Source organism: Danio aesculapii, chromosome 10 (assembly GCF_903798145.1).
Source record: "Danio aesculapii chromosome 10, fDanAes4.1, whole genome shotgun sequence".
Classification (NCBI taxonomy): Eukaryota; Metazoa; Chordata; class Actinopteri; order Cypriniformes; family Danionidae; genus Danio; species Danio aesculapii.
This window is the reverse complement of record NC_079444.1, coordinates 5,481,899-5,494,564: the sequence shown is the minus strand read 5'-3', so window position 1 is coordinate 5,494,564 and position 12,666 is coordinate 5,481,899. Positions and strand designations below refer to the sequence as shown.

Below are 12,666 nucleotides of genomic sequence, written 5' to 3'. Positions count from 1 at the left end.
GTATTATAGAGGCAGTGAGGGATTGCCTGGACAGTGGGAAAAAAGCTTAAAAATAAAAAAACCCATATACACACACAGTCCTGTGCAAAAGTCTTTGCCCACCATTACATTTGTCATTTTATTATAAATCTCTATATTTATTTAGAAAATAGTAGAATAATCTCTCGCTCTTCACTTGAACTATATTGTTTATGAAATTATATGAGATTTATAAACAGCTAAAACAATAATGACCTCAACAGAGTCCAGACCTTAATGGACAGTGGAAAATAAGCTAAAAAAATCCATATTCAGTTGAGGTCAGAATTATTAGCCCCCCTTTGAATTTTTTTTTCTATTTCAAATATTCCCAAAATGATGTTTAACAGAGCAAGGATATTTTCACAGTATGTCTGATAATATTTTTTCCTCTGGAGAAAATCTTATTTGTTTTATTTCGGCTAGAATAAAAGCAGTTTTTAATTTTTTTAACATCATTTTAAGGTCAAATTATTAGCTTCTTTAAGCTATATTTGTTTTCGATTGTCTATTGAACAAACCACCTAATTAACCTAGTTAAGCCTTTAAATGTCACTTTAAGCTGGACACTAGTATTCTGAAAAATATCTAGTCAAAGATTATGTCCTGTCATCATGGCAAAGATAAAAGAAATCAGTGATGAGAAATGAATTATTAAAACTATTCTGTTTAGAAATGTTTTCAAATCTTCTCTCTGTTAAACAGAAATTGGGGAAAAAATATACGGGGGGCTAATAATTATTACTTCAATTGTATCTGTGAATATATGTACAAATGTACACATCTTAAATAATTATTTTTCCTATCTCGAAAACTAAATGAACCACTGAGGGAACAAAGAAATAACAGTGTCTAGATGCTAAAGCCAGCTTTATCATGTTTGAAAACAAACCAATCGTTTGAATGCTAAAGCTGCGATCACACTGCACTTTTCGCTCCAGTGACTTCCATTCATACGCATGTGAATGCAGCAGACGGGAAACGCAAGCTTGTGAGACATGTTTCGCATCACGTGAGTGCGTGAGACCAATAGATGATAAAATATGAAACAATAAGCAGGGCGGCATGGTGGCTTAGTGGTTAGCATTGATTCCTCACAGCAAGAAGGTTGCTGGTTCGAGTTCCAGCTGGGCCAGTTGGCATTTCTGTGTGGAGTTTGCATGTTCTCCCCGTGTTGGTGTGGGTTTCCTCCGGGTCCACTGGTTTCCCCCACAGTCCAAACACGTGCTATGGGTGAACTGAATAAACTAAATGAGTGTGAATGAGTGTGTATGGGGATTTCCCAGTAATAGGTTGCAGCTGGAAGGGCATCCAATGTGTAAAACGTATGCTGGATAAGTTGGCGGTTCATTCCGCTGTGGCGATCCCTGATGAATAAAGGGACTAAGCCGAAGGAAAATGATTGAATGAATTTAGAAGGAAGTAGGCCTGTTTTGATTTGTAAATGTTTTCATTCGACATCAAACTGTGTGCCTCTTTAATTCTAATTAGAATTCTATTGTAACGTTTTGCTTTATTTATGAAGATTTATTGTGACTCAAAGGTTTCCCCAGCTGTGTTTTATGCCTTTTATGTGACTGACTATATTTCATGGCTCAGTAGTATTGAATTTGCTTAAGCCATTAATACAATAATGCAATCAATGTCCGGAACGTCCCAGCATAGAAAATGACATTTAGGGCACACTGATGCACTGCCCTCAACAACTGACCCTGCCGAAAAGACAAAGACAGACTCCTAAACTGGATACAAAGGATTGTCTTTTACAGTAGATTTGTCTCATTTTTTTGGGACAATTAAAGATTAAATCAAGATTCATTTTCTTCAGAAGCAAAATGACTTGGGATATTACATTTTATTTCTTTTATTAACTTGTTAAATTAAGCATTTTATATTTAAAACAAGAATAAAAAGCTGTCAAGGGGATAGGAAGAAGTTTTTCCTCACGTTTAATGACTGTTATCTGTTCTTGTTTTAGGATCTTGTTTTTTAGATTGGCATTATTATTATTATTATTTTTTTAGCATAATAAGCACTATTTTTTTCTATATATCCAAATATATATATATATTTCATATAAATATATATATATATTATTTTATTTTATAGATTTTTTGAAAATAGGCTCATTTTACAAGTCACCTACAGTTAAACTGTTGAGTTTTTTCATTTTTGAATGCATTCAGCCAATCTCCAAGTCAAGCAGAAGCACTTTTAGCTTAGCTTAGCTATCTCTGGGTCTAATGGGAGTATTTTTAACTTAGCTTAGCATAGATCATTGAATCCGATTAGACCATTAGCATCTCCCTCAAAAAATTCAAGTTTTTCTGTTTAAAGCTTGATTCTAGGTCAATAAAGCTGGTTACTATACTCTTATCATTTTTAAAATTCATTCAGTCAATCTTTGGGTCTAACGGGAGCACTTTTAGCTGAGCATAGATCATTGAATCGGATCAGACCATTAGCATCTGGCTTAAAAAAAGAAAGGGCTTTGATTATTTTTCTAATTAAAGCTTGATTCTAGGTCGATAAGGCTAGGTTGGAGCTATACTCTAATAATTTTTTAACATATTCAGTCGAATTCTGCATCTAAAGAGAGAACTTTTAGCTCAGCTTAGCATAGAGCATTGAGTCAGATTAGACCATTAGCATCTCGCTTAAAGAAATTCAAGAAAGAGTTTTGATAGACTTAATATCTTAAAAGCAATTTTGTCTCTTTGTACAGTTGAAGTCAGAATTATTAGCCTCCCTATGATTTTTTTTTTCTTTTTTTTTTTATATTTCCCAAATGATGTTTAACAGAGCAATGAAATTTTCACAGTATGTCTGATAATATTTTTTTCTTCTGGAGAAAGTCTTATTTGTTTTATTTTGGCTAGAATAAAAGCAGTTTTTAATTTTTTAAAAACCATTTTAAGGTCAAAATTATTAGCCCATTTAAGTTATCTATTTTTCTACAGAGCAAACTATCGTTATAAAATAACTTGTCTAATTACCCTAACCTGCCTAGTTAACCTAATTAACCTAGTTAAGCCCTTAAATGTCACTTTAAGCTGTATAGAAGTGTCTTGAAAAATATCTAGTCAATTATTATTTACTGTCATCATAGCAAAGATAAAATAAATCAGTTATTAGAAATGAGTTACTATCATGTTTAGAAATGTGTTGAAAAAAATCTTCTCTCCATTAAACAGAAATTGGGGAAAAAATATACAGGGGGGCAAATAATTCAGGGAGGCTAATAATTCTGACTTCAACTGTATAAAGAAATCTTGTTTTAACCATTCAGATATTTGCAACGTGCATAATCCACTTAAAAAATAATGTTGTCTAGCAAAACATCTCCCAGTGCCTTCCCTTCCCTTTCTTTTATTTATTGTTTCGTAAATGTGTATCTACTACATCAGCATTATATCTTATTTGTGTATTGCTCGGTTGCAGGCATTTCCGTATAAGTGTGATGCTGACAAGTCCCTTGATTGTTACGCCAGAATGAGAGTATATTTCTTAGCAATACTGACCTAAAAATGAGCAAATTTTCCTTTTATTCACTTTTTTTTTTTAATTAAGCAATATGCTAATGGTCTAATCCAATTCAATGATTTATGCTAAGCTAAGCTAAAAGTTCTCTGGCCAGACCAGAATAGATTAAAAAATGATAAAACTCAACAGTTTACCTGTAGGGGACTTAAAAAATGCCATTTGCAAAAAAAGTGGCAACCTTTTAGGGATGTTTTGGAGCATAAATTTTAAATTTCTTATCAAACAAGGCTTAATATCATAAGCAATTTTGTCTCTCCATATAAAAAATCTTGTTTTAATCATTCAGATATTTGCAATGTGCATAATCCACTTATAAAATAATGTAGTGGAGCAAAAGATCTCCTGGTGCCTTCTTTTTCTTTTTTTTATTGTTTCATAAATGTGTATCTACATCAACATTGGATGTTATTTGTATATAGCTCGGTTGCAAGCATTTCCATTTAAGTGCCAGGCTGACATTTCGCTGGCGTCAGCATTTTGCATGAATCTCAGCGGGGTTTTCAGTGCAGCTAATGCAAATACATTTGATTTTTTGACGATGGCTCTTTTGAAGATCCAGCAGGCCCTCTGAGACAGCAGTAAGGCGCTTGTTCTTGTATGTGATAGACGCGCCGTCCATAGAACCGACTGATGAGATGAATAGTGACAGTGGCTGGTTGAGAGTGTGATGTAATTTCTGATCATCGCTCTCCCTCTATTTCCCCTTTACTCACTCTCTATGTCGTCCTCCTCTTCTTTTCAGCCCCAGATGGCAATCAGTCATGTCCTCCATCACCTCGACATTTTCAATCAGCGGTTGGAGCGTCTCTGTGGGGACCAAATAGAATTTGCCCAACACGCCGGAAAGAGCAGCGCATTGACTCATTAATGATATGACATGCCATAATGTCAAAAGGCACAGAGCAAATTTCTTTTCTTGCACAAAAACAGCTGTCGTAATTGCTCTACCTACAAATTATTTCCTGACCGATGAGTCTTAGTGTGCGTGGTGCTCTTCTAAAACCCCCCCCTTCCGTGGTTGATTGTGATTGGGTAATAATGCGGACAGACGGGGCCGGCGGGAGATTTTTGCTCATATATTTAAGCATTCAGATGTGTTTGGCTGCATAATTGACTGCTTGTGTGTGCTTTAGGACAGGCTGCGAGATGTACGGCAGGCAGATGGAGACTGGGGAGCTGACGGACGAGGAGAAGCAAATCATCAACAGCGTGCTGGAGAGAGCCAAGACTATGGAAGCCATGGAGCAGGAGAGGATTGGGTGAGATTTCGTAACAGTCACCATCAAAAATACCCTTACAAAATGACCATAAAGTATTTCTTATAAAGAAAATATTGGGGGAACTTGTCTCTCACGTGAAATCCACCTGTAGAAACAATCCAACCATCCAGAATCAGGTACTGCACTATATAGTTTTTCCTGTTCATGCAGAATAGATCTTAGCTTAGCATAGATCATTGAATCAGATTAGACCATTAGCATCTCGCTCAAAAAAAATTCAAGAAAGAGTTTTGACAATTTTTCTATTTAAAGCTTGATTGTAGGTCGATAAGGCTAGGAACTATACTCGTATTATTGTTTAATTCATTCGGTCGACTTCTGGGTCTGGCTAAAAAGCACTTTTAGCTTAGCTTAGCATAGATTATTGAATCAGTTTAGACCATTAGTATCTCGTTCAAAAAAATTCAATAAAAAGTTTTGATAATTTTCATATTTAAAGCTTGATTCTAGGTTGACAAGACTATAAACTATACTCTTATTATTTTGTAAATCATTCAGACGATCTCCAGGTCTAGTGGGAGCACTTTTAGCTTATCTTAGCATAGATTATTGAATCAGATTAGACCATTAGCATCTCGTTCAAAAAAAATTCAAGAAAGAGTTTTGATAATTTTCATATTTAAAGCTTGATTCTAGGTTGACAAGACTATAAACTATACTCTTATCATTTTTTAAACCATTCAGTCGATCTCCGGGTCTAGTGGGAACACTTTTAGCTTAGCTTAGCATTGATCATTGAATCAGATTAGACCATTAGCATCTTGCTTTAAAAATTCAAGAAACAGTTTTTATATTTTTTTTCTATTTAAAGCTTGATTGTAGGTCGATAAGGCTAGGAACTCTACTCGTATTATTGTTTAATTTATTCAGTCGATTTCTCGGTCTGGCTAAAAAGCACTTTTAGCTTAGCTTAGCATAGATCATTGAATTGGATTAGACCATTAGCATCTCATTCAAAAATGTTCAAGAAAGAGTTTTGTTTATTTTCATATTTAAAGCTTGATTTTAGATTGATAAGCCTAGAAACTATACTCTTATTATTTTTTAACATTTATTCAGTAGATCTCTGGATCTAGCGGGAACATTTTAGCTTAGCTTAGCATGGATTATTGAATCGGAGTAGATCATTAGCATCTCGCTGTTTTAATATTTTTTTCTATTTAAAGCTTGATTGTAGCTCGATAAGGCTAGGAATTATACTCTTGTCATTTTTAAATTCAATCAGTCGATCTCTGGGTCTAAGGGGAGCACTTTTAGCTTAGCTTAGCTTAGCGTATATTATTGAATCAGATTAGACCATTAGCATCTCGCTCAAAAAAAATTCAAGAGAGTTTTGACAATTTTTCTATTTAAAGCTTGATTGTAGGTCGATAAGGCTAGGAACTATACTCGTATTATTGTTTAATTCATTCGGTCGACTTCTGGGTCTGGCTAAAAAGCACTTTTAGCTTAGCTTAGCATAGATTATTGAATCAGATTAGACCATTAGTATCTCGTTCAAAAAAATTCAAGAAAGAGTTTTGATAATTTTCATATTTAAAGCTTGATTCTAGGTTGACAAGACTATAAACTATACTCTTATCATTTTTTGAACCATTCAGTCGATCTCCGGGTCTAGTGGGAACACTTTTAGCTTAGCTTAGCATTGATCATTGAATCAGATTAGACCATTAGCATCTTGCTTTAAAAATTCAAGAAATAGTTTTGATTTTTTTTTTTTTTGATTGTAGGTCGATAAGGCTAGGAACTATACTCGTATTATTGTTTAATTTATTCAGTCGATATCTCGGTCTGGCTAAAAAGCACTTTTAGCTTAGCTTAGCATAGACCATTGAATTGGATTAGACCATTAGCATCTCATTCAAAAAAAGAGTTTTGTTTATTTTCATATTTAAAGCTTGATTCTAGATTGATAAACCTAGAAACTATACTCTTATTATTTTTTAACATTTATTCAGTAGATCTCTGGATCTAGCGGGAACATTTTAGCTTAGCTTAGCATATATTATTGAATCAGATTAGACCATTACCATCTCGCTTCAAAAATTCAAGAAAGAGTTTTGTTAATTTTCATATTTAAAGCTTGATTGTAGGTTAATAAGGCTATACAACTATACTCTTATCATTTTTTAATTCATTCAGTCAATCTTTGGGTCTAGCGGGAACACTTTTAGCTTATCTTACCTTAGCTTAGCATATATTATTGAATCAGATTAGACCATTAGCATCTCTCCCAAAGAAATTCAACACAGAGTTTAGATAATTTTTCTATTTAAAGCTTGATTGGAAGTTGAGTAGGCTAGGAACTATACTCTTATCATTTCTTGATTAATTTAGTTGATCTCCGGGTCTGGCGGGACCACTTTTAGCTTGGCTTAGCATAGATGATCGAATCGAATTAGACCATTAGCATCTCGCACAAAAAATTCAGGGAAGAATTTTGATAGTTTTCATATTTAAAGCATGATTGTCGGTCGATAAAGCTAGGAACTATACTCTTATCATTTTTTTAATTCATACAGTTGATCTTCGGGTCTAGCAGGAACATTTGTAGCCTAGCTTAGCATAGATCATTGAATCGGATTAGACCATTAGCATCTCTCTCAAAAAATTGAGTTTTGATAATTTTTTTTTAATTTAACGCCCAAAATAACATGAAATTCTGAAGAAAATGTGGATAGCATGCAACTCATGTAAACACCTTAATCATATTATTCTCTCATTCAGATTAAGGCAAATAATTCGATTAGTGATGTCCATGTAAGCGTAGTCAATGACATTCGGTTTCATTGCTGATTTTAACATCATACCTGTCTCTTCAATAAACACTAATGGGACTTTTTTTGTAAGATGGACCCATAAAAATGGAATAATTTTAATACATTTTTGTATTACCAGTACATGTGCTGAATTTAGTGATTTTGCAAGTCCAGCCAGTTAAAGTATGAGCCCTTTGTGTTTTTATTTTATTCATTTTTGTTGTCTTTTTTCTCAGAAAACTCAATCTTTGATTCTACATTTGGATCTTAATGCATCATCTAGATTTTAAAGAAGACCCCTTTTTGCAAGATGCAAAATAAGTCTCTGATGTCCCTAGAGTGTGTGTATGTGAAGTTTCAGCTCAAAACCCCTCACAAATAATGTGTTATAACTCTCTGAAACCGACCCTTTTAGGCTTTGATCCTAATTGTGCCGTTTTGGTGCTCTTTCAATAAGATGGCGGAGCTACAAATGCCTGTGTGTCAGCATAGTGGCAGATTCAAGAACAAGACACAATCAAATTCAAAAATACAATTTTTTTAATGCATTTTTTGTTGTGCCTTTTTTTGGTAAGATGAATCACATGGGTGAACTTATCACTCGCATGAAATCCACCAGTAGAAAATCACAACCATCCAAAATAAAGTATTGCAATATTTTTATCTAGTTCATGCAGGTAATACGACATGTTGGGACGAATAGGGAAAAAGACAATGAGTACATTTACATGGACACCAATAATCTGATTTTAATATGATTAAGACAATACTCTGATTAAGAGTCTACCATGTAAACAGCGATTTTTGATTAATCCGATCCAGGCCATAATCAATCTAAACAGAAATGGAATTAAGACATGGAGTATGCCGATTTTAGTGGCATTATTGAAGTCATAATATGAGCCCTCTGTGTTTTTATTTCATTGATTTTTGTTGTCTTTTTTCTCAGAACACTCAATCTTCGTTTCTACATTTGGATCTTAATGCATTATCTACATTTTAAAGGGAACCCCTTTTCACAAGATGTAAAATAAGTCTGTGATGTCCCTAGAGTGTGAGTTTCAGCTCAAAATACCACACAAATAATGTTTTATAACTCTCTGAAACCGACCCTTTTAGGCTTTGATCCTAATTGTGCCGTTTTTGTTGACTGTCGCTTTAAATTCACATAAGATTGAGCTCTTTTTAAAAGAGGGTGGAGCTACAATCACCTATGTGTGAGCATAGTGGCAGATTCAAGAACTAGACTAACATCCTATGCTAATGAGGGAGAGATCGTCATTAATAGGCGGGGCCAAAAATAGTTTTTGGAGTTTGTTGTTTGTTCAAACTTATTTAAAATGAGCCGAAACGCAATTGTTGAGTTTTTCGGACAGACAACTTAATTGTTTTATGTTCAAGCTACTGTAACACTCTTCCTAAAGTTAACTTGTGGATGTTTCATAATTAATTTGAAGCTTATTTTAAATTACATGTATATGTTTTTGACTTGCTGCTTACAAAAACAAAACAAACAAACAAACAAACAAACAAAAAACCCATTCAGACTTCCATTGCTTGACCAAACCAATTTTCAAGCCAACTATTTTTCCTCAGGCTTCCATTAGCCCACCCAAGACTGAACTCGATAGTTTCTGTAGAAAAGCAATATTGACCAACACCTGAGTCCCAGTGACAGGGGGACATTGCTTCACAGTTTCCTCTCATTCTGCAGAGCAACTCGACCCAAACACATCTGTCCAAGTGATTGAGAAGAAGAGCGTGTTTAAGCTTTTTTTACAAGCCGAGAGTCAGCCGAGGAATGTACTGGAAGAAATTAATAGTGCTAACTAGACAAGAATTACACTGCCTTTACTCTCCCCCAGTCTCTCTCTCTCACTCAGCACTTTGCCTGCAAAAGCGTTCTCTTACAGTTCATCAATGCATTTGTAGCAGGATTTAACCATTTGGAGGAGAGTATGCTGACGTTATACTTTGGTTCCTCAGGCGTCTGGCAAATCGCCTGGACAGCATGAAGCGTTCGGCCTGCGGTGATGGTTACTCTCGCTGTTTACTCTGCGGACAGCAGTTCGGCCTCACCGGTGTCAGCGCTGTCGTATGTGCTGAGTGTAAAAAGGTACGCTATGGAATAAATGGAAATAGTAAGGTATAGTACACTAAAAAAGGTCATTATTTGTTCACCCTTGCTCAAAACCCTGAGTTTCTTTCTTCTGTTGAAAACAGTGGACGATATTTGTTGCTATTGTATATTAAGAATATTGTAAACTGCAGTAGCCATTGACTTCCAAGCAGATGCCTTGATACCAAAACTAAATCAATTTGATGTCAAATCTTTGACGTCCACTCGACATCCACACATTAGCCGCATTTCCACTATCGGGCCAGTGCGAGCCAGGGCTTTAATCGGGCCAGGCCGGGCCAATAGCCCGGGAGGTTGAGAAATGAGGCCGAAATCATGTTGCGTTTCCACTGCCGGGCTAGTTGCTCGCAGCGCGTCACGCAAACACCGCCCCCAGAACGTCCCCCGAATCAAACGTCACACAACCCGTCACACAACCCGCCCACTTCAGCGGGAACAAAAAACTCAAATTATAACCACAAACACAACCTGGCATCACTACGAGAGCTGGAAGATGGAGAACACCGAAGCGATTGCTTTTTACTGTTTGTGGTCTGTTGGTGTAAGGCCAGACAGCGATCCCTGGATAAGGACATTCGAGTTCGGCGGCATTTACTTCGAACACAGATTTTTCTTTGTGAGTTGATCAAGCGCGATAGCAAAACAAATGTAAGGGAAGAAAGCATCTTGTCTCCTCTTTACCTGACAGGAAAACTCCGCCTTTGTACGTAACCCCGCCCCGAAGCCCCAGTTGGCCCTCCTTGGCCCAAGGTATTCAGCGGGCCAAAAAAGGCCGGACGCTGGCCCCAAGGAAGCCCCGCTTTGGCCCGATTACGCCCTGGAAGTGATAGTGGAAACGCGACTGGCCTTGGCTCGCCCTGGCTCGCTCGCTTTAGGCGCGATAGTGGAAACGCGGCTATTGATGCCCCTTTGACCACCAATAACAACATATTAGAAAAGTTTGATTCATATGAAAGTTTCAATTCCAGTTTTGATTTTGCATCCCTATAATGTATGTAAACTACTTTGATGTCAAAACGACATCAAAAAACAGGCAAAAAAACCCAGACACATTAAAAATGCTAATTGATTCGATGTGAAAACCTCAACATCCATTTGACATCCACATATTGTTGCTTTTTTAAAACTTTGATTTATCTGAAAGTTTCAATTCCAGGTATTGTTTTCCTATTATTGATGTAAACTACCTTAATATCAAAATGACATCAACAAACACATCTGAAATGCAAATTGATTTGATGTCAAAACCTCGACCTCCATTTGACATCCAACTATTGATGCCCTTTTGTCCACCAAAATAACGACATATAAGAAAAGTTTGATTCATCTGAAAGTTTCATTTCCAAATTTTCCAAAGTTTGTGTCCCTGTTATGCATGTAAACTATCTTGATGTCAAAATGAAGTAAAAAAGGTAAAAAAAAAAAACATCCAAAATGCAAATCAGTTTGATGTCAAAACCTTGACGTCCATTGGACATCCAAACATTGCTGCCTTTTGATCAGCAAAATAACGACATATAAGAAAAGTTTGATTTATCCGAAAGTTTAACTTACATTGGATTTCGTGTCTCTTATTCATGTAAACTACCTTGAAGTGAAAACAAAATCAAAAAACGGGCAAAAAAAAACAGACACTTTAAAATTGCTAATTGATTCGATGTCAAAACCTCAACGTCCATTTGACATCCACATATTGATGCACTTTTGACCACAAAAACCATGACATATAAGAAAAGAAAACGTTGATTTATCTGAAAGGTTCAATTGCAGATATTGTTTTCCTATTATGCATGTAAACTACCTTGATATTAAAAAGACATCAACAAACACATCAGAAATGCGAATCGATTTGATGTCAAAATCACAACGTCCATTTGACATCCAACTATTGATGCCCTTTTGTCCACCAAAATAACGACATATAAGAAAAGTTTGATTCATCTGAAAGTTTCATTTCCAAATTTTCCAAAGTTTGTGTCCCTGTTATGCATGTAAACTATCTTGATGTCAAAACGAAGTAAAAAAGGTAAAAAAAAAAAAAACATCCAAAATGCAAATCAGTTTGATGTCAAAACCTTGACGTCCATTGGACATCCAAACATTGTTGCCTTTTGATCAGCAAAATAACGACATATAAGAAAAGTTTGATTTATCCGAAAGTTTAACTTACATTGGATTTCGTGTCTCTTATTCATGTAAACTACCTTGAAGTGAAGACAAAATCAAAACACGGGCAAAAAAAAACCAGACACTTTAAAATTGCTAATTGATTCGATGTCAAAACCTCAACGTCCATTTGACATCCAACTATTGATGTTATTTTGACCACCAAAATAGCGACATATAAGAAAATTTGGATTCATCTGAAAGTTTCATTTCCAAATTTTGTATTCCTGTTATGCATCTAAACTAGCTTGGTCAAAACGACATAAAAAAGGTAAAGAAAACCCATCCAAAATGCAATTTGATGTCAAAACCTTGACGTCTATTTGACATCCACACTTTGATGCCCTTTTGACCACCAAAATAACGACATATAAGAAAACTTTGATTCATCTGAAAGTTTAATTTCCAAATTGACACTGTATTTTGTTTCCCTATTATATATGTAAACTACCTTGATGTCAAAATGACATCAAGAAACAGGCAAAAAAAAAAACACATTTAAAATGCAAATTGATTTGATGTCAAAACCTTGACGTCCATTTGACATCCACATATTGATGCCTTTTGACCACCAAATAATGTTTGATCTATCTGAAAGTTTTAATTACAGATATTATATTCTTATTATTGGTGTAAACTGCCTTGATATCAATATGACATCAACAAACACAACAGAAATGCGAATCGATTTGATGTCAAAATCTTGACGTCTATTCGACATCCACACATTGATGCTTTTTGACCACCAAAATAACAACAA

At 35.3% G+C, this 12,666-nt stretch overlaps 1 protein-coding gene across 2 annotated transcripts in view; it reads left to right on the top strand.

The window, feature by feature from the left end:
- rph3aa (rabphilin 3A homolog (mouse), a) overlaps positions 1 to 12,666 on the top strand; it is a 58,328-nt gene that overhangs the window by 12,616 nt on the left and 33,046 nt on the right. For both annotated transcript variants that reach the window (XM_056467318.1, XM_056467317.1), the window contains exons 2-3: positions 4,695 to 4,820; positions 9,587 to 9,716. In XM_056467318.1, the coding sequence (XP_056323293.1) occupies positions 4,708 to 4,820; positions 9,587 to 9,716 (243 nt within the window). In that variant the 5' untranslated portion in view covers positions 4,695 to 4,707. The remainder of the gene's footprint in view (positions 1 to 4,694; positions 4,821 to 9,586; positions 9,717 to 12,666) is intronic.